Source organism: Chrysochloris asiatica, unplaced genomic scaffold, assembly GCF_000296735.1.
Source record: "Chrysochloris asiatica unplaced genomic scaffold, ChrAsi1.0 scaffold00178, whole genome shotgun sequence".
NCBI classification, from domain to species: domain Eukaryota; kingdom Metazoa; phylum Chordata; class Mammalia; order Afrosoricida; family Chrysochloridae; genus Chrysochloris; species Chrysochloris asiatica.
In genome coordinates, this window is record NW_006408696.1 from 1,201,557 (window position 1) to 1,229,347 (window position 27,791).

The window sequence follows — 27,791 nt, forward strand, 5'->3', positions numbered from 1 at the left end:
AAAGGCACTGGTAATTCATGGAATACAAATTGAAATCTTTCAAGAAAGTGAGGCAGCACTGGAGGCACTCACTCATCTCTGCCAAGAAATTTGGAAGACAACTATCTGGCCAACTGATTAGAAAAGATCCATATTTGTGCCCATTCCAAAGAGAGGTGACTGAATGGAATGTGGAAATCATAGGACAATATCTGATATCCCACGTGAGTAAAGTTTTACTAAAGATAATTCAGAAGTGACTGCAAGCATACATTGACAGAGAACTTCCAGAGGTTCAAGCCAGATTCAGAAGAGGACATGGAAAGAGGGATACCATTGCTGTCCAATCAATCTTGGCTGAAAGCAGAGAATATCAGAAAGATGTTTACCTGTGCTTTATTGACTACACAAAGGCTTCGGATTGTGTGGATCATGACAAGCTATGGACAACATCGTAAAATATGAGTATTCCTGAACAATTAATTGTGCTCATGAGGAATCTGTACATGGACCAAGAGGCAATTGTTCAAACAGAAAGAACATGGGAACACTGAATGGTTTAAAATTAAGGAAGGTGTGCATCAGGGTTGTATTCCTTCACCATACGTATACAGCCTTTTGGAAAAAGTACAGCCAGAGTGCCCCCTGGAGGCCAGGATGGCCAAACTTCGTCTCTCATACTTCAGACATATTGTCAGGAGGGACCAATCACTATAGAAGTATATCATGTTTGGTAAGGTGGAGGGTCAGGGAAAAAGAGGAAGACCCCCCAACGAGATGGAATGGCCAAGTGGCAGCATCGATGGACTCAAGTGAGGCAATGGTAGTGAGGTTGGCCCAGGATCGGGCAGTGTTTTGTTCTGCTGTGCATAAGGTCGCTATGAGTCAGTACCAACTCAATGGCACCTAACAATAACAACAACAACTCATAATGTTCTCATCCTCCAGCATTATATCTGATAAAGTTCCACTGCTAGTCATCAGGTTTCCAGGAGCTAAACATTCAGAAGTAGTCCGCCCCTCTTTCTTTCTAGTCTGACTTAGTCTGGAAGTTCCATGGAAGCCTGTTCACCATGGGTGAATCTGTTGGTATTTAAAATATCAGTGGCATAGTTTCCAGCATCACAGCAACATGCAAGCCACCATAGTGCGCAATATCAACATCTGACAACATTTGTTGTTAAATACCGCTGAGTCCATTCTGACTCATAGCAATGCTGTATAGGGTTTCCAAGAAGTGGCTGGTGAGTTTAAACCACCAACCTTGTGGTTCAAACCAACCATGGTCTAATGCTTATCCTACAGAGCCACAGACATTGCCAAAATCCATTATAAGAGACAAAGAAGGGCATTACATAATGATAAAAAGGACAATTCACCAAGAAGACATAACTATAAGTATTTATGCACTCAGTGAAGGAGTCCTGATAGTCTAGTGAATTGTGAGTCAGGTGCTAACCAAAAGGTCAGCAGTTTGAATCTGCTAGCTACTTCACAGGAGAAGGAGAAGGCTTTCTGCTCCCATCCCATAAAGGTTTGTTGCTGTTTTCGTTAAGGCTGTCGAGTCGGTCCCAACTCATAGTATAGGGTTTCCAAGGAGTGACTGGTGAGTTTGAACTGCTAACCTTGTGGTTCAAACTAACCTTGAGGTTCAGTGCTTCAGCCCACAGTGCCAAACCAGATTTGGAACCCTTATATAGAGTCAACAACTACCACTACCAGCACCACCATGCACCCAGTGACAAAGCCCCAAAATTTACAATACAAACAGAGAACTAGATCTACAATAATAATGCTGTTGTTGTTATTAAGTGCCTTCGAGTTGGTTCCAACCTGTAGCAACCCTGTACAAGGTTTCCAAGGCTATAAATCTTTATGGGAGCAGAAAGCTTCATCTTTCTTCCATGGAGTGGCTGGTAGTTTTGAACTGTTGACCTTAAGGTTCGCAGCCCGATTCGTAACCACTACGTTAGGAGAGTTTAATATATCCATTTCTACAATGGACAGAACAACTAGAAAGAATAGCAATATAGAAGAACTGAGAGATACGAGTAACCAACTGGACCTAACAGACACACCACCCAACAGCAGCACAATACATAGTCTTCTCCAATGCACACTGAACACAATCTATATTTTAGGACACAAAGCAAACCTCAGGGCATTTAAAAAGATTTCAACCATGCACAGTATCATCTCTAATCCTAACAGTATGAAACCAGAGATCAACAATAGGAAGAATAAGGAAAATAAACACATGGAAGTTAAATAACACAATACTAAAAAACCCATGGATCATAGAAGAAGTGACCATTGACATTTAAAATACATATAATTAAATGAGAATGAAACTATAACACACCATTGAGAGGAATGACAATAGATGAATAAACACAATGTGGTAAATACAATGAAATACTATACAGCCATGAAGTATGATGATGAGGTCTCCAAATGTATTACATAATAAGGATGACTTTGGAGAACATTATGCTGAGTGAAATAAATCAATCACAAAAGGACGAATACCATTTGATCTATAATAAAAAGGTAAGAATTGGTAGCCACATGGAAACACATTATCAGTGGCGCTTGCTAGAGCTAGGTGAGGCAGAGGTAGCTCTCTGTATAGTTGTTAGGTGCCGTCCAGTTGGAGCCAAGTCATACTGACCCCATGTGCAACGGAACCAAACTAACCTGTGTTGTCCTGTGTAATCCTCATGATCGTAGTTGTGTTTGAGTGCATTGTTGCAGTCACGGTGTTGATCTATCTTATCGAAGGGCTTTCTCTTGTTCACTGACCCTCTTACCAAGCATAATGCTCTACTCCTGATACCATGTCCAGAGTGAGACAAAGTCTCACCATCCTCAACACTTCTTATGAGGGAAAGTCAAAAAGTATTGCATGGTGTCTTCATTATCTAGTACTACTATTATGAGTCGGAGTCCTGTTGTGGTACTGTGGGTTAATGCACCAGACTGCAAAGCCATTTGAACTGCAAGGTTGGTGGTTCAAGCTCACCAGCTGCTGCTCCTCGGAAACCCTATACAGGGTAGCTATGGGTCAGAACCGACTTGATGGCACTTAACGACAACTATTATGAGGCGGAACCAATTCAAAGGCACTTAACAACAACAATTTTAATAGAAATCTCACAAGTGGCTGGCTTTAACAACCAGAAGTTGATTCTCTCTCAGTTTAAGAGGCTAGGAGTCCAAATTCAGAGCCCCAGCTCTGGGGAACTCTGGGGAAAGATCCTTGTCTTCTGTCAGCAATTATAGACCCAGAATCTCTTGGACCTCTTCATGTGTCTGGCATCAGTCTTCCCCCAGATCGGGGAGCTTCACAGTATAGGGACCCCAGGTCCAAAGGACGCTCCACTCCTGGCTCTTCTATCTTGGTGGTGGTAGGCCCCTCTGAGCTCTTCTTACTTCTCTCCCTCCTTTTAGATCTCAAAAGAGATAGACTCAAGATACAACCTAATCGTACTAATTGCATCCGACCTGCTTAACATGATAGAAGTGACACTGGTGGAGAGAGAGCTACATGATTTATGGGGGTGGGATCCCTCTGGTCCAGGAGACAAGAAACTTGGAATGATCTGGCAGCAGGTTCCTAGTGCTGAGGATGCTGAAATCCTAATCCTGGCTTCTTCCAGCCAATCCTGGGTAGAAAAAATGTACATATATGGGTCCGAATGTTTCTTGGAGATGCCTGGAGTTTTTCTCCTCCATCAAGATTAATGAAATGTCTCTGTCCCCTAGTTCCCACAGTCAGGCCCAGATGGAGCCTCTGTCTCTCCTTCCTGCCTTTCAACTCTGAGTAGCTGCAACCCAAGGGGTGAGTGGGTCTAGGATCAAGGGAGGGGACAGGCAGTCTGTCCATGACCTAGAACAGTGTGTAGGTGTGGGGGAGGGGCAGGGTGCAAGCTATGGAAGCAAAAAACGACTCTCTAGGTAGTTCTCAGGAATCAGGAATTCTTAAGCCAAAACCAATCTTGTACATTCCCAGAGACCTTCACATCCCTGAAATCAAAATCAGCCAAGAGGTAAAATGAGGAGGAGAGTGTCCTGTTATGATACAAAGACTTGTCAAAACTCTCTTGGACCTTTTTGCCCTTGCTTGTCCCCAGCACCGGGCAAAAACTCAGCAAACCCTACTGTTATACTCCAACCTCCAATGCTAGGCAGGGTCAGGGAATCCCTGAGCTTCCCCTTTTACAAACTGTGGCTCTGGCTAGCCACCTCCCTACTATCCCACTCCCAAATGGTCCCCCTAGTCTCTGTTCCTGACCAGGGCTTCATTTACCAGCCTTTCACCCTGTAGCTGGACTGGGGCAGAGGAGGAAGGGGGGCTCAGGTGTGCACGATCAGCGTGTCCTCCTCCCCCCTCCTGTGACAGACTCTCCCCTCTGATTTGAGTCCAACCAATGATGTGGCCCCTTGGGTAACGGATTCCACAGAAAGCTCCACTGTCACCCAAGCAGTGAATGGACCTTCTTCAAGGCTCTCTGCATACCCCATGTAGGACACTGGGAACGCAGCAGAAACAATGCAGGAATTGTCCCTGTCCTCCTGGAATATACCTATGAAAGGAAGTCAGCCAGGGGAGTGGAGGGGCATTTCCAGTATCCTCATATCCCTCACAAAGCACCTGTTACATCGTGGTGTGAGCTTACAGGTGGGCAAGACTCCATTTGCCAGATCACAGTCCGACCCACCAAGCCTTGTCAGTAGTGCCTAGTGACTAGAAACTGGGCAGAATGAAGGGCCTGTGTCTCACAGGTGGGTGAAATCCGTCTGTATTGAAATCAGTCTCAAATCGAGAACTAGACAAGGAAACAATGCCACCGAGCCCCGCTCCTTCCCCTGTCCACCTTAGGGTTCTATAAGCATTTCTATATTTGGTGGCATCTACATACTTGATTCCAATAGCCCTGTGAGCAGTGTCTACTGGCAACTGTCTCCTTGAGGCCCCACAGAGGTACAGACTACTCTTGGCTTCAGAATGTAGTATGCAAGGATTTGCCTTGCCTAGCTGGGTCTGTGTGATCAGTCTTCACACCCTTTGAGAGGAAAAGCAGCTACAGAATTAGGGGCTAATATCTCGGTGGAAAACGGAGCCCTGGGTTTTCGGCTGTGAAAGGTTGGTGGTTCAAATCCATGTCGCTCTGCAGGATAAAATGGAGGCTGTCTGCTCCTTTAAAGACTACTGTTTGAAAGCTATACAGGGTCCCTGAGTTGTGACTGACTTGATGGTCATGGTTGGGTTTATCCAGTGGGGACAGGCAGCTCATTGGGGGGAAGGAAAATAGCAGTGTAGAAGACAGGAAGAGGGTGAGGGGAAGCAGGGACCCTTGGGCTCCACCGCATGGAACCCCCACCCTCAGGGCTGAGGACTTCAACTTGCTGTGTTGTCTGAATGCCCACTCACTTCCTTCCGCAGGCTGGCCTACACTTATCTGATTGCAAGCTGAACTTTCCCCATTTCCAAATCTTGGCCTTTCCCCTACCAGTCCTGCCCCTTCAGGTCAGCAATTGGGTCTGAATTCTCAGTGACTCCAAATGCTAAAAGGACTGGGCCAGACGAGGCCTCAACACTCTTGAGTGCATGAATGAGGAAATTTCTCCTTTCTTTAGGTGAGTAGAGTTAGGAGACACTGTCATCAGGTTGATTTTAATGTAATAGGACACAGCTAAATGGCTCCTGAGGATTTCTGAGACTGTAAACCTTTACAGAGGCAAACAGCCTCATCTTTCACCCATGGAACAGCTGGTGGGTTTGAACCACCAACCTTGCAGTTAGCAGAGTTGGGAATTGAGTCTAAATTATTTACCTGCTGGTAGCATGTCCATTTCTTTCACAATTACCCATAGGGGTGGTTGCTGTTGTTAAAAGCCATCAAGTTGGTTCTGACCCATAGCGATACTGTATAGGGTTTCTGAGGAGTGGTTGGTGGGTTTGAACCACCGACTTTGTGGTTAGCAGTCCTGTGCTTATCCTATATAGTGCCACACCAGGTCTCTACCCACAAGGGCTGCTGTTGATTTTAAGTGAGATTGAGTCAATTCTGACTTCTAGCGACCTTCTACAGAGTTTCTGAGGAGCAGCTGGAGGGTATGAACTGCTGACCCTATGGTTCTCAGTCCAGTACATATCCTACAGCATGACCCTAGGAATCCTGAGGTAGCTACAGGAACCTGAGAGAGACAACTTTCATCAGCTGAGGGAGACCCCTGACTGAGGACTACAGGCTCTGTACAGGAATGCTGGGATGTTTAGAAGCCTGTGTCCTGTGACCTCCTTGAGGTCAAAGCCACAATTTCTTGATTGGACCAAGCCCAAGGTAGACTGAGACTTGCCTGGTGAGGTCCTGGCACACCTCAAGTGTCTGACCTCAAGTCCTTCCCATGCTCCTCAGTTTAGAGGGGCGTCTGAGTCAGATCATCATCTCTCTACCCGACCCACACTTAACAGTCCTGATGGTGTTGGTCTGATTAACCGAGGTGGCTTTATTGCTAAAGGAATCCTGGTGGCAGAGTGGGTTAAGCGTTAAGCTGAAAACCAAAAGGTTGGTGATTGAAACTCACCAGCCACTCCATGGGAGAAAGATGAAGCTGTCAGCTCCCATCAACATTCCCAATCTCAAACACCCTATGGAGTCCTACTGTGCCCTATGGGGTTGCTGAGTTGGAATCGACTCGGTGGCAGTGGGGTCAATTTCTCTACTGTTAAAAAAAGTCCTTCTAACCCATGACAGTGTAGGATACGGATTGCACCCCCAAATAACTTTCTGTAAGGATCGGTTAAGTAACACAAATGAAACATGCAGAGTCAAGAATCTGACAAAGCGCTAAGAACTGTTCCAGGTTAGGGGCAGCCAGCATTCAGCAAAGAGGTTGCTACTGGGTGTTCTAATCAAACAAACAGATCTGGAAATCTAGATTGTGATGTGAAATCTCTCAATATGAAGGTTGGCTCAATTGGTTAAACATAGATACACAGTTCCAACTCACAGTGATGTTATATAGGGTTTCCAAGGAGCAGCTGGTGGGTTTTGAACTGCCGACTTTGTGGTTTGCTGTCCAGAGCTGATCCGACAGCGCCACATCAGGAATCCAGAGACACACTGGGAGAGCCAAATAAATGTTTGCAACCTCTGGCCTAAGCATGAACCACGTGCTTGGACATCAAGGTTGCGTCTCCTCCCACCTCAGGACGCGAATGGCTGCTGGCTGTAAGCCTGCTGGAGTCACCCTCCTCCCCTGCTTCCTGAGTCTGGCTTACTTCTCGTTTCTGAGGAGGGTTGTGTTTTAGTGATTTGGGGGGAGGTGGATACTTGCCCTAATATGAGAAACTAGCTTCCAGTGCTCTGCAAGGAATACTACAAACAAATCTTCCTTCTACACCCAGCTCCATCATGGATGACTATCCGTAGGCAGTTACAAATTTCGCAGAGTATGTTTCTAGCATTTTCATTCCATGCAGCTCTGCAGAGGCAGGGCAAGGATTATCCTCAAATGAAGAAACTGAAGCCCAAAGGTCACCAGTAAGCAGTATAATCCAACTCCAAAACCCTGGATTGTGTTCTTTGAAGTGCTGTTGATGGGGACATGGCATGATCCCTTTTTTCTATCACATTCTCTGCCAAGGGGGTGTTGTTCCCTAGCTTGAGGAGACAAGTGCTATCCATTGGATGCTACCTGCATGTTGCCTCCCAGACTCACTTCTTTGTGCTGTGAATTGGTCCTGAGCTCATCTCCTCCATGAGACACCAAATGACCCTGGGAGAAAGGTTCTGTCTTGTTCATTTCTGTAACTTAGGCAGGAGCTGGTGTGTGAGCTGGCAATGATGCTTGTTGAGAGACAACAGCAATGACAGGACTCCAGAGTTGAGGAAGGAAGGGTAACTGACATATGAGGGGATCCCATGGAATCTTCACAGCCTGTGAGGTAGTTATCATCATTCCTATTTTCCAGATGAAGAACTTGAAGCTCAGAAGAGGAGACCTGTTCAAGGTCACACAGCACAGGCGAGGCAAGCCTGAACACTGTGCTAGAAACTAGGGCAGCGTGACTTCACAGTCCTTCCTTCTAGTCTTGAACCTTTGTGGGTAGTCTTTTACAAGTCCATAAAAGGTAGCAAAATTAGGGAGTTAGGGAGCCAGATGCATGGAGTTAATGGTGGGAAGACTGTTCCATAGGCATGGGATTTGGGCCCTGGAAACAGACAGCTCCCCCTCCAGACCCCAAAAAGCTACAAGGCTTGTGCCTTTCCCAGGGACAGAGAAAGCTGAGGAGGAAAGAGAAGGGCTCACAGCTTAGGTCTAGGCACAGATTATGCATTGCTTTAGACAGCCTCTCTCTGGACCCCATGCACCCTACATTTCACTAGTAGATATTCATTCTTTGGGGCACACACAGCCAGCCCAGGCTGTCTAGTCCCCAGTGTCCTGGCACAAGTATATCTCCATCATATTTTCATCTGTTGGCAGGAAAGCAGAGAAAAAGCCTAGGGAACCTGCAAAAGACAGGGCAAAGGAAGTGGGAAAAGTAGGTGACAGATCGTAGGCCTTTTGACTCTGGCCCCAAATGCCATAATTCTCTTGAACTCAACATGCAGGTCTACTGGTCTTTTGATTTGGCCACAGGTCTCATTAACCCTAGTAGACTTGCTCTGTAGACAGTCCTTAAGTGGGGAGAGATTTTCCAAAGGGGCCACATACCCCAGAACTCATATAATGGTCCAAGTTTAAATTCTTGGGTCCTTTTTTATGGTTCCTTTTGGAAAGCAGGGACACCTCTTCCCAATGCATTTTCCAGGGGCTTGCCTAACCTCTGGTCTTCCTCCTCTGGAAGGAAGCAGTTGTTCCTGGTATGATTACCCCATCGCTCCTAGACATGTGAAGAGAACCTAGTTAACAGTTGTTGGAGGTGTCTTGAAGCAGAAGGTAGCTGGGTTAGTAGTGCTGGACAGTTCCTGCCATTGGGAAACTGGTAGACTCACAGAACTCAACCCTCTAATCTGGGAGGGTTCTTTGAAGGCAGTGGTCACAGCTCTAGTGTTCTAATGCCTCCAGCCTAGAGTTTCTTGACACAGTCCAGAAAGCCTGGGAAAGGATGTGGTTATGGTTAGGTGCTGTGGAGTCAATTCCAACTCAGAGCAACCCCATGTAGCAGGCCCATGTCAACAGAAGGATGTGGAGCCCCTCTCAAATTCCACTGTCAGCTCACAAATCTACAGCCCTAGATGAGCAGAAAGGAAGTTTGCTTAGAGAACACTCATCTCCTAGGCTATCCAAGAACTATGCCAACAGCGAGCTGAAGTTGGGGCTGAAACTGAAGCCAGGGATATCTGCGAGGGCTGCCACCCTAGTGTATCAGGTGCTTGGAGCTGTGAGCAAAGACCTTGCCACAATGCAGACACATGTAGGGTTTCTCATGATTGTGGGCTGCCAGGTGGAGGAGCAGGGGAGAGCTCTGGCTGAAGCCCTTGCCATACGTGATGCATGTGAAAAGCTTTTGGCACATGTGGGATGGTGCCACAGCAGATGTGAGCTGTCCACAAAACTCTTGCTGCAATCGGGGCACTTAAATGGACTTCTGGTCTGTGTGTGAGAGTTGGTGTTTAAGGAGCTTGGAGTTGTGGTAGAAGCTTTTGCCACATTCTAGTCTGGTAGCATAGTGGTTACAAATCGGGCTGCTAACCTCAGGGTCAGCAGTTCGAAACTACCAGCTGTTCCGCAGGAGAAAGATGAGGCTTTCTGCTCCCACAAAGATTTACAGCCTCGGAAACCCTGTACAGGGTCGCTATGAGTGGGAACCAACTCTGCAGCACATCATCACCACCACCACCAGACAGGCATAGTGTTGTTCACCAGAGTGGCTGTGCTGGTGCAGTGAACTGGGTGGCTCACTGAAGCCAAGGCCGCATTTAGGACACAAGTGAATGCTTGAGCAGATGGAGCTTCAGCCTGAGCCATTACCGAACCAGGTACAGCAGTAGGGCTTCTCATGTACATGTGAGCGCTAGTATGGGCTGCAAGGGGGTGAAACTGAGGCGGAAACTCTTGCCACAATCTCAACAACAGTGGGGATTCTCAACCGTGTGCATACGCTGGTGCTGGATTTGGCTGACGCTGATGCTGAGTCTTCCCCCACTGTGCACCCGTTAAATTAACTAGGTCCAAGCTTCCGACACACGTTAGGAATATGTGAAGCCGGTGGCCTGAGAGCTAGCAATGGTGTTGGATGGGATTGGAGCTGAGGCTGAAGCAGTTGCCACACTCGGGGCAGGAGTACGATTTTATGCCAGTGTGTCCATGGTGATGCTTAATCAGATCTGGACCATGTCGGGAGTCTTTGCCACACTTGGGAGAGCAGTTAAGTTTTGTCACCTGCCTGCCTGGGTGGTGAATAAGGTTAGGGAAGCTGGCTTCGGTCAGACCACACTCCTGGCACCAGAAAATTGTGGGGCGTACAAGACGGGAGGGAGGTCTTGGAAGCTTCTTCCTCCCCCGGGCCTGAGCCAGACTTACACCGGCACTGCGGGTCTAGCAGCATTTCCCCGGCGCCTACTCTAGAGAAACAACTTCACAATCGAGGGGAGGCCTCAGAGCTCCCGGGATCCCCTGGGGTCTCTCGCCACTCACGCTACATCTGAACTCCCTCCTCAAAACTTGTGGAGTCACAGACTCCAACGCAAGTGAACAACGCCCCATCCGGCGGACATCCTCCACTCACACCTCAAATAGAATGGAGTTGTGGGGGGGGGGGGTTTCCGGAAACGGAAATATCCACAAGCCCGTGGCGCTCTAGGAAGCAGCGGCAAACGGTCTCGGTGGGCTTAACCCTCTCATTCACCTGGCCAAGCGAGAGCTCCCCGTCTGCGGTCACTGTCAGGAACTTGACACAATCGCCCGAACTCGGAGTTCATCACCCTGGACACCTGGGCCTGAGCACCATTCGAGGGGAGGCGAAGTGAGCCTAAAAGAGGGAAGGCGGTCGCTGCTGGGGACACACCAGAGGCAGAGTAACCGAGTCATCTGGAGCTGCACCATAGGAAGACTTCATGGTCGGATGTCTGGGTTCTCCAGGGGCATCGGTCCACTCGGAAACCTCTAGGAGTGGGTTTCCCATCCCTCCTAAGCTTGGCGTGTTAAGCTTGGCAAGAACTACACATCCCAGCACGTGGAGTGCGCGCCTGTCAGGGTCGCACAACGTTTAGTGAATCACGACGTGCTTTCTGCTACTGTGCAAGAATCAGTTTCTGGATCATGAACTACAACTTCCGACTTGCTAGATATCCGTGGATGCACGATTGAAAAGCATCAGAGAGGAGGTGTCTGGCCACGCCCTCTTTTGCAGTTCCGCTCCTTTTAGATGAGTGGGGGAGAGGGAGGGCGGAGCCTCGGCCCGAGCCAAGATGGCGGCTGCAAAGCTAACCCCCACGGACTCGCTCTCATTCTGCCTCGCGCAGCTCACGGCGGCGGCTGGGGAGGGTCTGGGTGGAAGAAAGGACACGGCTATCAGCGAGACACCCCTCGGCCGTGCGCTTTTAGCTCTCCGCACACGCCACGTCAAGGCAGCAGGGGGAATCGAGCGCTTCCGGGCACGCGGCGGGCTCCGCCCCCTTCTTGCGCTGCTACGGCGAGCGGCTGCTGCGGACCCCGCCCCGGCCCAGGCAAGCCCCGGCTCCGCCCCCTCAACGGTTTCTGCTGTTCCCGCCCCCCCATCGGGCTCCGCCCCCTCTTCTGCGTCCTCGACGACGTCTTCGCCCCCAGTGCGTCAGCGCAAGACTTTGGACTTGGCTCTCAGCATCCTAGCCAACTGCTGTACAGAAGGGGCGTGCCGGGCTGAAGTGCGCAGACTCGGAGGCATTCTCCCCTTGGGTAAGTGTTCCGCTCTTAGTTCTTACAGTGATCTAATCCACAACTCCCTCCCTGTCTGAGCCTGGGAGGAGTCTTGTATTCTTTATTTAACTAGGAGAACATGCTTTGTGACGTCACAGCACCCCCATCTTACGCTATCACGCCCAGTGGCGTCATGCTTACGATGTTACTCCCAGCCGTCCCTCCTTCCCCCACTTGCCGGAATAATTACAGCTATTACCTGGATATAATCAGTAGGGCTTCTTGTATCTGGCCTGGTGTAGACTTCGTGACTTTTTCACATGATTCCTATGCTCTATTTATGATAATTCAAAAGCAGACACTGAATGCTTACTCTGTGTTTAGGTTTTGAGAACCGACTTGATGAGCTGGAGGCCAGAAGATGTCCTTTTTTTTTTTCTTCTTTTTGCAAATAGCACATATAGCACACACAGGAAATGTGTGTATTTGCCAACCCATACACATTATTTGCATAAAAACGTGGTTGTTGTTAAGTGTTGTAAAGTCGGTTCCAACTCATAGTGACCCTGTAGGGTTTTCTAGGAGCTGCTAGTAAGTTTGAACCTCCCACCTCCTGCCTTGTGGTTTAAACCAACCTTCTGGTCAAGTGCTTATCTTCCAAGCGCCATTCATAAAGTGGACTCTGCAACTCTCCAGACGTGGGTCGCCTTGCCTCCAACACACCTAGACCCTCCGAGGCTAGGATCCCTTATAAAATGAGATTGTAATAGTTACCTCTCAAAACTGGAGTGGGGAAGCAATGAAATACAAGTATAGAACGCAGAACTGGGTGCCTCAAGTTATTAAAAATTGGCACAAAACAAGAAGTCCTGGCAAAAAGGAACAAGCTTTGCTGTTTCCCAGCTTAATTGGCGCCTCCTGGTGGCAACAATGCAAATACAATATACACATACTTGCCAGATGTCAGTTTTGATGAAATGTTTTGGATAGTGAATTGGTAACCTTTTATCCATAAAATGCCTCCAAATTAGGCAGAGAAGACGACGTCAAGAGATGGTGTGGCTGGGGACTTGGGATCAGGAGATGGAAAGGGGCTGAGGACTGTGGTGGGGGGGGTGCAGGCTTACGGGGTACACACCTTGCTTGGGTGAGGATGCCTGGACGGGATGGTAACTATGCCAGTGAAATGGTGGAGGATGGAATGAATGTAAAGCTGATGTTCTCCCATGTAGACTATCACACAATTCACAATAAAACAACAACAACAAAAATGCCTCCAAATTATAATTTGTTTAACAAGAGGCTTGGCGCAGTAATTCAAACCAGTTATTTTTGTCCAGTTGTCTATCTCATGGCGTCCCCATGTGTGCCAGAGTTGAACTGCGCTCCACAGGGGTTTCAGAGGCTGATTTTTCAGAAGTAGATCATCAAATCTTTCTTATGAGGTACTTCTACCTTGAGTCAAAATTCCAACTTTGCAGTTAGCAATTGAACATATTTACCAGTTATCTCACCCAGGGATTCCGGTACATTCCTTTAGTCCTCAGTAAATAATAGGGTTTTTGAATTCATGTATACCCGTCCACACATACATATTTACATTCTTCAGTCACTCTGAACAGCTCCTGAATCCATCCTTTTTTTTTTTTTTTTTTTTTCTGTCCCCGCTTCTCCCATATGCCCAGGGACTAGCTGACTTGGTTCAAACTGCTGCTGCCCAGTAGGGCTGCCCCTCCCCTACCCCTGTCTTAGTCCTTGTTTCTGTAGTCATCCTTGGAAACCCTATACAGGGTTGGTATGAGTTGGAACCACACTTAACAACAACAACAACAGCAGTCCTTTCTCTGGAGTCATCCTGGTGTGACGCTGTAGGATAAGCAAACCAAAAGGTCAGTTGAAATTGCAAGATGAGTGGTTCAAACTCACCAGCCATGTCTCAGAAACCTATACAGGGTTGTGATGAGTTGGAATCGACTTGACAGCACTTTACATCAACAATCCTTTCTCTATATGACTGTTAGAATGTATCATGTCACTCCCTTTCTTAAAGCCTCCCGTACCTCCCAGAGTTCTCAGAAAATCTCAGGCCTGGCATTTGAGGCCATAGCACAGACACTAGCTGAGCTCTGGGCCGTTTCCTCGGCTACTTCCAAGCATGACAAGTCCTGTAACAGCTCTGTTACTCTCTCTCTAGCCAATTCCTCCTTAGCCTTCCAGACCCAGCTCAAGTTAGTATCTTCGGGAGGCCTTCTTGAGGTGATTGATGAGAGAGAAAACAGGCACCCAAACTTTCCTTGCAGTGACCATCCTTCAATGTGTGAAGACAGACAGCATCCTGAACCGAACAGCCCGTGCTCTGGGGAACTTAGCCATGGAACCTGAGAGCTGTAACGACATCCACTCCGCTGGTGAGAGGCTGGGAGGCTGAGGGTAGGAGAGGGGCTTGGGGATCTTGCCTCGCTCACCTGCTGACCTACCCTTCTCCTCTCCAGGTGGTGTCCCCCTGCTCCTGGAGAGCCTAACGGCCTGCCAGGACTCACAGTGTCTGCAGAGCGTGGTCCGTGCCCTCCGCAACTTGGCGGACTCCCCCCAGCACCGCTTGCTCCTGGCACAGCAGGGAGCGGTACGTCCACTGGCAGAACTCCTGGCCACTACCCCAGACCTTGCCCTGACCTCAGCCCTGGTCCGTGCCCTCCTGGAGCTGAGCTGGGGCTGCTCCCGGGCCTGTGCTGAGCAGCTAAGTCTGGGTGGAGGGCTGGGCCCCCTTGTCAGCCTGGCCTCTCATCCCAAACGGGCTGTACGTGAGGCAACCATTCTGACCCTTGCCAACTTGTGCGCCCAGGGCCTGGTGCGGCCTGCACTGGGCAATGCTGGTGGCGTGGAGGTGCTACTGGGAGAGCTCCGGCGGCGCAGGGACACGAATGGAGCCAGTCCAGCCTCCCAGCAGCCCCTGGTGCGGGCTGTCTGCCTCCTCTGCAGGGAGGCCATCAACCGGGCCCGGCTGCGGGATGCTGGCGGTCTAGAGCTGCTGATGGGCCTACTTCGTGACTCCCGTGCCAAAGCCTGGCACCCTCGTGTTGTGGCTGCCCTTGTGGGCTTCCTCTATGATACGGGGGCCTTGGGCCGGCTGCAGGCTCTGGGGCTTGTGCCTCTCCTGGCTGGACAGCTGTGTGGAGAGGCTGGCGAGGAAGAAGAAGAGGGCACAGAAGCTGCTTCTTGGGACTTCCCCGAGGAGCGGACCCCTGAGCGGCCAGAGGCTGGAAGCTTCCGAAGCCTCAGGTAAGTCCAACCTTGGGGCTGGGGTGGGTGGGATTCTGTGTCTACTCTGGCCTTCTTCCCTACCCTACCCTCCCCCAATACCAAATTCTGCCTAGTAAGGTTTGTTTTTTTCAAACATTTTATTGTGAATTGGGTGAAGATTTACTGAGCAGGTCATCAGTTTTACCTTCAACAAGTCATATACTTTGCTTCATTACAATGATTGCAATCCCTTCTACGTGCCATCAGTTAACAGTGTTTACCTCTATTCACTTTAACATTGCATTCTTCCGCTACCTTCATCTTTCCTCTGCCAACCTCCCTCTTTTTACATGTTGCCTGCCCAGTTGCCCATACTAACACGTGTCTACCCTCTTTGTTGTTGTTAAGTGCTGTTGAGTGGGTTCTGACTCATAGCAACCCTGTAAAAGGTTTCCACGGCTTTAAATCTTCGAAGGAGCAGAAAGCCTCATTTTTCTCCAGCAGAGTGGCTGGCAGCCTCGAACCATAGGCCTTGTGGTTTGCGGTCCAGTGCTTATCAAATGGAGCCACAATGATCCCGTCTACCCACTAGCCCACGAATCATTTTTCCTCCTCCACCTCATAATCCTCATAGAAAGTTTCTCTTATCAAGAATGCCTTTTCTGAACTTTTTGCGTTGTTCTCATTTTGTCCTTTTGTGATTGACTAATTTCACTCTGCATACTGTCTTCTGAGTTCCTCCCTGTTGTGAGGTGTTTTGTTGATTTAGTGTTATTCTTCAAAGTTGCATTATATTCCATTGTGTATATGTACTAAAGTTTGGTTAACCATTCTTCTATTGCTGGGCATTTAGGCTGTCTCCATCTTTTTGATATGTCTCTGTAGACAGCATATGGAAGGTTCCTGTTTTCTTGTCCTTTCTACGCTCTCTGTCACTTGACTGGCGTACTTAATGTGTTTGTATTCAGTGCAGTTATTCATAGGTATGAGTTGATTGTTGTCATTTTCTGTGTATGAGTTGTTGTTGTTGTTGTTCTGCTGTTTTCTTTGTTACACATAATTTCCTGTGCTGTTCATTCTGTTTGTGGGATTTCTGTGCATTTTCTGTTGGGTTAACGTGTAATAAATCTTATGATTTTCCTCTCTTTTTATTTTGATGTGCAGGTATATTCACTCTTTGAGCTTGCCATGTAATTTATTGACATTTTCCATGTTTAAAATAGTCTGTTGTCTCTTGAAATCTACCTGACTTCCTTGTCACTTGGAAGTTCTGTATCTACACTATCTCTTCTTTTTGTTTTATAGTTGTCTTCATTATAAATTGACATCTCTGATTCCCTATTTTCAGTCTTGTAGGTTTGTTTTACCTTGAGTACTTATGTATATGGATTGGGAGTCCTGGCGTGGAACCTTAGGACAACATGCAAGGTTGGATTGAGTTGCAAGATCAGCTGTTCAAACTCACCAACTACTCCTCAGAAACCCTATACAGAGTCGCTGTGAGTCAGAACTGACTCAGTGGTGCTTAATAACAACAATATATGGGTTGAGTTCTGGGTGGTATTCGTCATGTCTGGTAATCTCAGGTTATTATCTGCTATTATTGGTTCTCAGTCATTTTTTTGTAAAGTTGGTCTGGTCATTACAAGTTCCTTTAATAATATATTTATCAGGAACTATCCTGATTTCCCCATTGTATTTGAGGGACAGCTTTGCTCGGTATATGATTCTTGGTTGGCAGTTTTTTTCTTTCAGAGTTCTATATATGGCATCCCATTGCATTTTTCTTCATGGTTTCTACTGAAAAATCGGAGCTAGTCTTAGTAGTGCCAAAGTGCTCCTTGGAAGTCAGGATAGCCAAACTTCGTCTCTCATATTCGGACATATTGTCAGGAGGGACCAGTCATTGGAGAAGGATATCATGTTTGGTAAGGTGGAGGGTCAGAGAAAAAGAGGAAGACCCCCAACGAGATGGATTGGCCAAGTGGCAGCATCGATGGACTCAAGCGTGGCAACAGTAGTGAGGTTGGCCCAGGATCGGGCCAACTGTATTTCGTTCTGCTGTGCATAAGGTCGCTATGGGTCAATATCGACTTGATGGCACCTAATAACAACAGTCTTAGTGGTTCTCTTTTATAGGTAACTTTTTTTTTAGTTTTTATTTTGAATTATATGTTAATTTACATGGGTGAACATTATCTTTACATTCATCGTATCGTATTTTGTTTCATTGCAATGATCACAATCCCCTGCATGCATTATCAAACAGTCAACCAAAAGGTACGCCCCACACGCCTGCCCCCTGGCTGCCAGCACACAGCCCCTCTCCCTCCCTGAGTCCAGAGTCCCCAGCCGTTCCTCTGTCCACGTCATCGTCAATGCCTCCACCCTTAGTGTCACTGCCTCCCTAGACAGGGTCTCACACTTTGATTTTCTCCCTTGATGGTTCCAGGGATCTCTGCTTCTGGACTGCAAAATCAGCCACTCCCCTCCTTTTGTTATCAAACAGTTACATAGACAACTTTTTGGGTTTCCTGAGTTGCTTTCTGGATTCTTTCCTTGTCTTTGGTTTTGGAGAGTTTGATCATGATGTCTTGGTGATTTTTATTTGGGATCTATGGTGCTATGCTGTAGGATAAGCACTCAACCACAAGGTCAGTTTTAACAACAACTGGAATAAGTGTAACCTGAGCATTTCTGATCCTGAATTGTAACCTGTTGTGTGTGTCTTGGTATGGCGTTGTGAGTTAATGCGCTGGACCAAAATGTTGCTTTGAACCACAAAGTTCAAGTTGCAGAGGGTACAGTTTTATGGCTGGACTGTATGGCATGGTCGCTGTGTACTGTTGGATGAGAAAGAGACAACCCCTCCCACACATACACACATGAGTAAACAAAAGAGAATAAATAAATAAGGAACCAACAATGAAAAGAGAAAAGAAATAAAAACAGGCCGCAACTAGAAAAAAGAATATAATAACTATAAAGACAAAAGACGGGGAAATGGAGCTACAGGAAAGAAATATAAGAGAGAAATACACAGAAGAACTAAACCCCTTAGGGATAACTTAAAGAGCTCTAGAGCCACCCTGTACAGGGTCGCTATGGGTCGGAACCGACTCGACGGCACTTAACAACAACAACAACAACAGAGCCACCCTAAACAGAGTCAGGTTCAGCATTCCGGGCTCCCTTCAAGGAGTGAATTGACTCCAAGGAAGGGCCCCCCGTAGAGACTAAGATAAGGAAGTTAGAGGCCACTCGATCAAAGAACCTGATGTCCCTATGGAGCATGTTGGGAGGAAGAGTCTGGAGGTAGCCCTCTTGTTGGTAAGTGCCATCGGATCCGTTCTGACTCATGATAACCCTGTGTGGGCTTTCCGAGGAGCAGCTGGTGGGTTTGAACTGCCAACCTTGTAATTCAGTTTAGTGCTGATCCTACAGCACCACACCAGGAGTCTGGAGCTAGCCCTGTGCTAGTAAAACATTAAGCCTGAGCAAGATGACGGACTGGGCAGACACATTGTATGGCTCCTCTATGGCAAAGATACCAGAGCCAGCCTGCCAGCTACTCCACGAGAGAAAGATGAGGTGTTCTGCCTCCCCAAAGATTTAAAAGTCACGGCCTTGGGTGAAGTATGGGCCCAGGTGAACTACTTCCTGGGTGAACTATGACCCAGGTGAGCTACAACGGTTCCCAGTAAGCAATGGCCCTGGGTGAACTACAACCTGCGTGAGCTACATGTCTCCGGGTGAACGGTGACCTGGGAGAAGCCCCGATATCCAAGCGAAAGAAGAAATTTGGAGGCATATTCAAAACTTCACACCTCAAGATACAGAGTTTGGGATTGGGATGGAAAGAGAAGAAGGAAGAGTAAAGAGTAAATAAATGAAAACAAACTAGAAAAGGGGGAAACCAAGCTTAAACCAACAAAAAAGTACAGCTGTTGAGCCAGAGAGGTACAAACTTTTGGAGTCTCCTGTAAGCCAGGGAGCTCACGAGGTGAGGTGGCTGTGGGAAGAAAGTGATGGCAGAGCTCCTGGCCCTAGATGGAGTTCCTATCAGCCAGGTGTTCTCTGTGTTCACGGCACTCAATCCTGGGGTCCCTTTAGGCAGCTGGTTTCAGTGTCTGTTAGGACCGCAGGGCAGCCGGGAGCAAGGTGACTGGTTAAATGCTGATCTGGGACTCTGAATTCTGGAGCTGAACCCACCTGAATCCAGACACCAAAGTGGCACTGCCCACCCCTGCCTCACATTGGCATGACTCCTGACCAGGTGATTCCGAACTCCTGGAGAGCAGGGTCTGCACTGGGGGTGGATGAGGGTGAGCTGCTCACAAGATGGTCTCGCTGTGTCTGGCCGGCCCTGCTCAGTCTTTCCTCCCAGCAAGCACTCGCTCAGTCCACTTCTCTAACCTGTATTGCGAAGTTCAGGGTCCAGGATTTTCATCTGTGTCCGTTTTATTGGCCTCTCATGTCTTTGTTGTAGAGGGTCCATGTAGTGCATCTGCCTAGTTCACCATCTTGCTGGAAGTCTCCCAGGATTCTGTTTTCTGATCCTTTCTGATCCTCTCTGTCTCTTGACTGATGCATTTAATCCATTCAGTGTAATTAATTATCGATAGGTATGGTGTGGGGTGCTGGAGGATACGCACTGACTGGACTGTTAACCGCAAGGCTGGCAGTTCAGACTCACCAGCCACTCCTCGGAAATCCTACACAGGATTGACTGAAGTCAGAACTGACTTGATGGCACTAAACAACAACAACATGAGTTGATTGCTCCCAGTTTGCTGCGGATTTTTCGGTGTTGCTGCTTTGTTCTGTATCATTTTGTGTTTTTTCTTTTCATTTATTTTGTGTTAATGTTTACTGAATCTATTTTCCTCTTTTTTATTTCGATGTAAAGGTGTATTAATTTTCTTCGAGGTGATCTTGTAATCCCTCCTCCCATTTAAAACAGTCTGTTTCATTTTGAAATCTTAGAATTTCTGTATCAATTGTGTTCCCTCTTTTTGTTTTGTAATTGACTGCATTATAAATTGTTATCTCTGACTCTCTATTTTCAGTCTTGTAGGTTGGTTTTACTTTTAATACTTTTATATCTGGATTTCGACTTTGGGTGGTGTTATCATGTATGTTAATGGCAAGTTGTTGTCTGCTTTTGTTGGTTCTGAGTCTAAAGAACACCCTTCAGTATTTTTGTAAAGTTGATCTGGTTATTAACAAATTCCTTTAATTTCTGTGTATCTGGAAGTGTTCCAATTTCGTCGGTGTATTTGTGGGACAGTTTTGCTGGGTATGTGATTTGTGGTTGCCATTTTTTTTTTTCCCTTGAGTTTTTTTATATGTCATCCCATTGCCTTCGTGTCTTCATGGTTTCCGTGGAGAAAGCAGAGCTTAGTTTTATTGGTTCTTCTTTGTAGGGAATTTGAATTTTCCCAAGCTGCTCTCGGGATCCTTTACTTGTCTTTGATATATATATACATGTATCAGTGATTTTCTTTTGAGATCTGTCTTGTTTGGGGTTTGTTCACCTTCTCGTATGCTTATATTCTTGTCATGATGTTAGGGAAGTTTTCTTCTAACAATTCTTCAATAATTTTCTCTCTGATTTTTATTATCTCTTCCTGTTTTGGAATTCCCAGTCACCCATAAGTTACTCCACTTCAAAGGGCACATGAAAGAACATTGGCTTTACACCATCATTTCATTGCAATGATTATAGTCTCCTCTGTGCATCATCATTCAACAGTATTTACTTTCATTCTCTCTCTTTGTTTTTCTGGGTTTTTTTTCTTATTTTGAAGGGTAGAGGTGTGTACACAAAAACACTCAGGAATAGAGAATCATTTTAACAACCAAAGAGCACTATTTCTGGTGGTGTTAGAGAATGGAAATGTGTAGACCATTCTTGTTCACTATTTATGTGCCTCAGTTTAGGGTGGGTTTGGCTGAAGTTGGCTTCTATCATTGATCATATGGTGTGTTGTAGTTGTTGTACAAGAGCCGATAATGGCTCTTGTCCATTTAGTGGAGCATCCGAGGGCACAGTTGTGGCTGGACTGTATGAGTAAGGTTGCTGTGTTCTGTCTGATGGGATGAAGGAGAAATACTCCACACTGACATACACATAAGAAAACAGAACAGAATAACCAACAATGAAAAGAATAAAGGAAGGAAAAGAAATAAGAACAGGCAGCAACCTGAAAAAAAGAATATAATAACTATAAAGACAAAAGACGGACCAGAAAATGGAGCTATAGAAGATAAAAAATAAGAGACCAAATAAAAGGAAGAAATTTTAACACTTAGAAAAATTAGGAAGCGGGAAGGTGAAAAGAGAAAGTGAAGAACAGTAAAGAAAGATCAAAAGGTACAAGAAGAAGAGGGGAAAATAAACAGAAGGAAAGAAAACAGGATCAAATTCAAGGGAATGGAAAGAGAAGAAGAAAGAAAAAATAAAAACAACGAAAGGAAGAAGCAACAACAAAAAACAGTGTAGCTGTTGGACCCAGAGAGGAGAAAACTCTGGGGTCCCCTGCCAGGCAAGAAGCTCACAACGTGGGTGCAGGAGGGATGCGACGGCAGAGTTTCTGGCCCTAGATGGAGTTCCTATCAGCCTTAGTGTTATCTGTGTTCAGGGCAATCGATCCGGAAGTAGTTCCTGGGGACCCTTGATGGAGTTGGTTTCAGTGTCTGTTAGGACCACAGGGCAACTGTGGGCAGGGTGGCTGGTTATGAGGGTTTCTGCTAGACTAATGCTTGTCTAGGAGTCCTGGTGGGGTGCTGTGGGATAAAGCACTGGACTGCAAGGTCAGTTTGAACTGCAAGGTTGGGGGTTCAAACTCACCAGCCATTCCTTGGAAACCCTATACAGGGTGGCTTTGAGTCGGAACCAACTCAGTGGCACTTAAACATCAACAATACTTGTCGGGTGGTTCTGTAAGTCTGGAGCCAAGCCAGCCTGCATCCAGGCACCAGAGTGACCCAGCCTGTCTTCATCTCCCTGGCAATGCTCCCAACCATGTGGCTCCAAGTTCCCGGACAGCAGGGTCTGTGCTGGAAGTGATGGGCATGGGAGCTGGCCACACCTCTGGTCACCAGGGGAGTGTAAGGAAAAAGAAGGAATTAGACCTTTCCTGTTACCTGTGTGAATCTTCTCTGCCAGGCCACCTTATGCCGCCAAAACTGCTCATAAAAGTTCAAAATGGTTGCACTGCGTTTGGCCTGCCATTCAGTAGTGAGTCTCCCTTTCATGTGGTCCCTGCTCAGCTTTTCAGAAAGCACTGAATCCACTTTCTAACCTTTCCTCAGAAGTACCTGTATCCAGGATTTCCATCTGTGTCTGTTTCATCTGGTCTCTTACCTTTGTTGTAGAGGATTCATGTAGTACATCTGCATAGCCCGCCCTCTTGCCAGAAGTTCTCACCTAGTAATGTTGTTATTTAACTCTTTATTATTATTATTGTGAACTGAGTGATAGTTTACATGGGAGAACATCGGCTTTACAACATCATTTCATTGCAATGATTACAATCTCCTCCATGCATCACCATTCAACAGTATTTGCTTCTATTCTCTCTGTTTGTTTTTTTCTTTTGGGGGGTAGGGGTGTGTACATAAAAACACTCAGGAATATATAATCATTTAAACAACCAAAGGGCGCATTCTGCAAGCCTACCTCCTGGCCACCAGCACTCAGTTCCTCTCTTTCCATGAGTCCAGAGTCCTCAGCTACTCCCTCTCTCCATGTCCTTATCTCTGCCTCCATCTCTGGGGTTCGCTGCTTCTCTGGATAGGGTCCCGCATTCCGCTTGTGCTCTTCTCCCTTGATGGTCCTAGGGTCCTCTGTTTCTGGACTGTAAGATTAACTACTCCCCTGGTGTTTTTTTGTGTGTGTGTATGTGTGTGTGTGTTTTAATGTTTTATTGTGAATTATGTGATAGTTTACATGGGAGAACATTAGTATTGTTTTATTGCCATGGTTACAATCTCCTCCATGCATCATCAACCAACCAAGGTTATACCCTGCAAGCCTACCCGCCCCCCGGCCCCCATCATCTCTGCCTCCATACTCCCCTGTTTTTGTTACAAAACTTCGTTTACAGTTGTGACAGGCACAATTAGTCATGATAACAGTTAGTCACTGTTGAATCATAAGACTCTTATCCCCATTTCTTTTCACCAGATCCATCTAGACAAGATGAAAACTAAGTCAGTTACTTTGTGCCTTTATCACCCCCTCATTTTAGGTAGCCAGTGTCTAAGTTGCCTGTCCCTATCTACCCTGTGTACAGAGGGGACAGGATTGATTGTTGATGTGAGGACACCTGCCCTCTCAGTTGGTATTTTGAACTACTACATCTCTAAGTATAAGGAGCTCTGGTAGCGTAGTGGTTACGAATCGGGCTGCGAACTGTAAGGTTAGCAGTTTGAAACTACCAACTGTTCACGGGAGAAAGATGAGGCTTTCTGCTCCCATAAAGAGTTACAGCCTTGGAAACCCTGTACAGAGTCGCTATGAGTTAGAATCGACTCCACGGCACTTAATCACCACCACATCTATAAGTATAGGTCAAGTTCATCAAATTGCAGCAATTTATACTCATTTCCTTTATCAAAATTGTTTTTTAAAATATTTTCCTCTAGTCGGGTTCTGATTATCAAGCTATTGAGGCTAGATCAGATGGATACTATCTGCAAATGTGGACTTTCTTGTGCGTCTCCCCTCACTTCCTATCAGCCGGATGCTTCACTCTCAGCTCTAGCTTAGTGAAGACTTTAAAAAAATAGTTTACTGACTCTTGACTCCTAATTGCTCCTTCCTCCCTGCCATGGCGCCTTTCCAGTCCCCATTAAATCCACCCCTTCTCCCCTGGATTCATCTTTTGTTCCTGGCACTACCCCAGCACTCCTGAACTTGGGGCTCCAGGCAGGGTCCTAAGCAGCAGGGTATTTCCCAGGTTAAAGTGGCTGCCCCCGGGGTCTCTGTGCTGATTCTGGTGCCTCCACTAACAAGCTGAGATATTACGGGGGCCTTCCCGTTCATTATCTGTAAAACCCCAGAGGGTTATTGTAAGGACTAAAGCAGGGTACCCTGTGCCTAGAAGGAACTCGCAGAGTAGTGGTTACTAATCGGGCTGCTAATCTCACAGTCAGCAGTTTGAAACTACCAGCTGTTCCTCAGGGGAAAGATGAGGCTTTCTGCTCCTGTAAAGATTTACAGCCTTGGAAACCCAATATAGACAGTGTCGCTATGAGCCAGTACCGACTACACAACACATAATCACCACCACAACCACCCGGCACCCGGTCTGGCCCTAAATGGTTCTCTGCAATTGCCAGCCTCGTAAACTGGCTTAATGTCCTACTGCTCTCCCCGGTGACTCTGACATTCTTCTGCCCAGCCTGGGTTTTAAGCATCATAGGCTGAGCACTCCCTCAGGGCCTCTGCTTGCTGTTCCCTCCTTCTAGAACACTCTTCTCTCTCCACTCTTCTGTCTCCCTGTCTTGATCCTTCGCATTCCTAGATGCCTTGATCCTTAGTGGGAGCTGCCATCACCCCATTTAAAAGTTCAGCTCTCCCCTCCCTAGCTCATTCTGTTCCCGTTTCTTTTTCTCTAGATCACTTTACACCATCTAACATATTATCTAATTCCTTATTTTGTTGTGTGTTTTTCTTCACTGGAGTCTAACTCTGTATAAATTCCAGGGGACTGTCTCCCAGCAGCTACAGCAGGACTTAGCATATAATGTCATGAAGGGTTTTTTTCTCCCCTGTCACCTTTAGGCCCATTTCCTGTCCCTTGACTTCACCTCCTTTTGAGCGGGCTCTGGGCCCAATCTCTTGGTCTTTCCTCACTTTCTCACCATTGCAGGTCATGGCTGGTTTCCGAGGGTTATGCTGCAGGCCCTGGAGACATCTCTCCTGACTGGTCCCCCGAGCACTGCCCGCCACAGGAGCCCGCTGAGCCCTCCAGTCCTGCCCCACGTCCAAACTTACTGCAGACACAACGCAAGCTGTTCACCCCACGACGTAGCCCTTCCATCACCTCAGAAGAGCCTTGGGGTCGCGAGGGGCCAGCGCTGCTGCTGCTCTCACGCTTCTCCCAGGCTCCCGACCCGAGTGGGGCACTCGTGACAGGCCCAGCGCTGAGTGGCCTGCTGGCCTACGTGACAGGTGCACCTGGCCCACCAAATCCACGCGCACTGCGCATCCTGGCGCGCCTTACCTGCAACCCTGCTTGCCTCGAGGCCTTCGTGCGTAGCTACGGTGCAGCGCTGCTGCGAGCCTGGCTGGTGCTCGGCGTTGCTCCTGACGACTGGCCTGCACCTCGGGTCCGACCTGCCCGCCGCAACCAGCACCGGGAACTGGGTGTGTCCTTGCTCCTCCCACCCACATGTAGGGTCCCGGGGCCCAGAACCTTGCCTTACTACTCCCAGGTACTTCCATTGTCTTCCCCAGCCTACAGCCCCCAACAGGCCCTGCCATTTTTGGGGGAGACTGGGGTGGGTATGCACAGGGTGGCATGTCATACTCCCTACTGCCCCAAGACTCCAGCATACAGAATCTTGTCCCATCTTCTGCCCAGATACCCTGACTCCAGCCTTGGACCCCACAACTAGATTCTTACCTGAAAGTGTTTCTTTACCTGTTTTGACTCTTGCCTCGGTGCTGCCTGACTCCTCTCTCCTCAGGCACATTGTGACTGAACCCCAGCACAGGCACCATGCCATCCCACTAGGCCCCTTCCTAACCACAGTCCATTTCAGGCCTGAGGACCCAGACTTGGGCTCTGACCACCCCGCTTGCTGTTCCTGCTGGTGATCTCCACTGCCTAGCACCTGCCTCAGTCTCTCCAGAGCCTGCAGTCAAGTCAGCTCCCTTGTCTGTGCGCTGACGATTTGCCCTGCAGTTTTGTCCTCCTGTCTCTCAGGGTCTGGAGTTCTGTCTCACCCCTCCCATCCCAATCTTGCCCGGGCCACCAGCTCCCATCTGACCTGCTCTGTCCATCCCTGTAGGTGAGATGCTGCTGCAGAACCTGACTGTGCAAGCTGAATCGCCCTTTGGAGTGGGTGCTCTCACCCACCTCCTGCTCTCTGGGAGCCCTGAGGACCGCGTGGCCTGCGCCCTGACCCTGCCCTTTATCTGCCGGTGAGGGGGATGGGCATGCCTCGTGGGGTGGGGATAGTGCCGTTACCTTTCCTCCATCTTGCCCCTTGGCCCTCCTGAAAGCCTCTCATCCATGTAGGAAGCCTTGTCTGTGGCGCCGGCTTCTTCTGGACCAGGGTGGCCTCCGTCTCCTCCTCGCAGCGCTGACCCGGCCAGCCCCACACCCACTCTTCTTCTTCTTTGCTGCGGACTCCCTCTCCTGCCTCCAAGGCCTGGTGTCTCCCACTGCGAGCCCAACTCACCCTCCATCCCTCCCTCCGGCAATACCCTTGGACCCAGACCTGCCCTCCCCTTGCCTCTATGAACCTTTGCTGGGCCCAGCCCCTGCCCTAGCCCCTGACTTGCATTTCCTACTGGACTCAGGCCTGCGGCTCCCTGCCCAACGGGCTACCTCTGCCACCGCCTCCCCGTTCTTCCGGGCCCTGCTAGCTGGGAGCTTTGTCGAAGCCCAGATGGACCTGGTGCCCCTTCGAGGGTTGTCCCCTAGTGCAGCCTGGCCAGTCTTGCATCATTTGCATGGCTGCCGGGGCTGTGGGGCTGCTCTGGGGCCCGTGCCCCCACCAGGCCAGCCCTTGCTTGGCTCAGAGGCTGAGGAGGCCCTGGAGGCTGCTGCCCGTTTCCTGCTGCCCAGGTTAGAAGAGGAGCTGGAAGAGGCTGTGGGCCATATTCACCTGGGGCCCCAGGGTGGTCCAGAGTCAGTGGGTGAGGTGTTTCGCCTGGGCCGGCCCCGGCTGGCTGCCCATTGTGCCCGCTGGACACTGGAGCAGGGACAGTGCCCACGGAAACGAGCCCTGGCCCTGACGGAGCTTGTGGAGGCAGCGGGGGAGGAGGCAGAACCACTGACTGAGGCTTTGCTGGCTGTGGTGATGGGGCTTGAGTCAGGGGGCAAGGGTCCCCGTCTAGACTGACTGTTGGTGTCCTCTGAGGGAGGACCTACAGATGAATCAGCTGTGAGGGAGGTACTCCCTCCGAGTGGTGATGGTGAAGGGGTCACAGCATGGGGAGAAGCTGGGCAGGAGGAGTTACAACACAGACTGAGGAGAAGATGGAACCAGACACCAGGATGTGAAGACCCAAGAAGGAGAAGACCAGGGTCTGGGCCTGGGTCCAAGAGAAGGAGAGTGGCCCAGGGTCCCGGGCCTCTGACCCGACCAAGCACTATAGAGTTGAGATTAAAAGACTCTAGAGTTGGATACCCCGATTATGTGGTGTCTCTGCTTGCTTTCCTATGGAAGTCCTTCCACCCCTTCACCATCAAGCAGGGCTGTGTCCTGGTCTTTATGGCTAGATATAGGCTACTCTTGGCATGGGGTTTAATAAATACCTGCACATTGGTTCCTGGAGCCCTGGGATACAACAGAGTTGCCAGGCTTCTCCTTGGGAGAAGGTTTGAGGGCCCGGGCGAAGTTTGCTTCCTGCTTCTGGAGCCTTACTGCTAGATGATGCATAACCCTTAGGGCTGAGGAGATCCTGCGAGTGTGGGGATGTGTGTCTGAGGCCTTGGCATTACTGTGTCCTAACTGTTTTTTGTCTTGGGTCTCAG

General features: G+C 48.3%; 1 protein-coding gene across 1 annotated transcript; it reads left to right on the forward strand.

The window, feature by feature from the left end:
• Positions 1 to 11,405: 11,405 nt before the first annotated feature.
• ARMC5 (armadillo repeat containing 5) lies at positions 11,406 to 26,234 on the forward strand. Its single transcript, XM_006871936.1, has 5 exons — positions 11,406 to 11,871; positions 14,133 to 14,240; positions 14,325 to 15,111; positions 24,954 to 25,450; positions 26,098 to 26,234. Exons 1-5 carry the CDS (start codon positions 11,406 to 11,408, stop codon positions 26,232 to 26,234), a joined length of 1,995 nt encoding a protein of 664 aa, XP_006871998.1.
• Positions 26,235 to 27,791: the final 1,557 nt, after the last annotated feature.

Excerpts from the sequence above, each read along its gene's own strand:
- ARMC5 (XM_006871936.1), top strand. The coding sequence starts at position 11,406 with ATGGCGGCTGCAAAGCTAACCCCCACGGACTCGCTCTCATTCTGCCTC. Across the intron at positions 11,872-14,132 it reads CGGAGGCATTCTCCCCTTGG|TGACCATCCTTCAATGTGTG; the intron begins GTAAGTGTTCCG and ends CTTTCCTTGCAG. Across the intron at positions 14,241-14,324 it reads TAACGACATCCACTCCGCTG|GTGGTGTCCCCCTGCTCCTG; the intron begins GTGAGAGGCTGG and ends TCTCCTCTCCAG.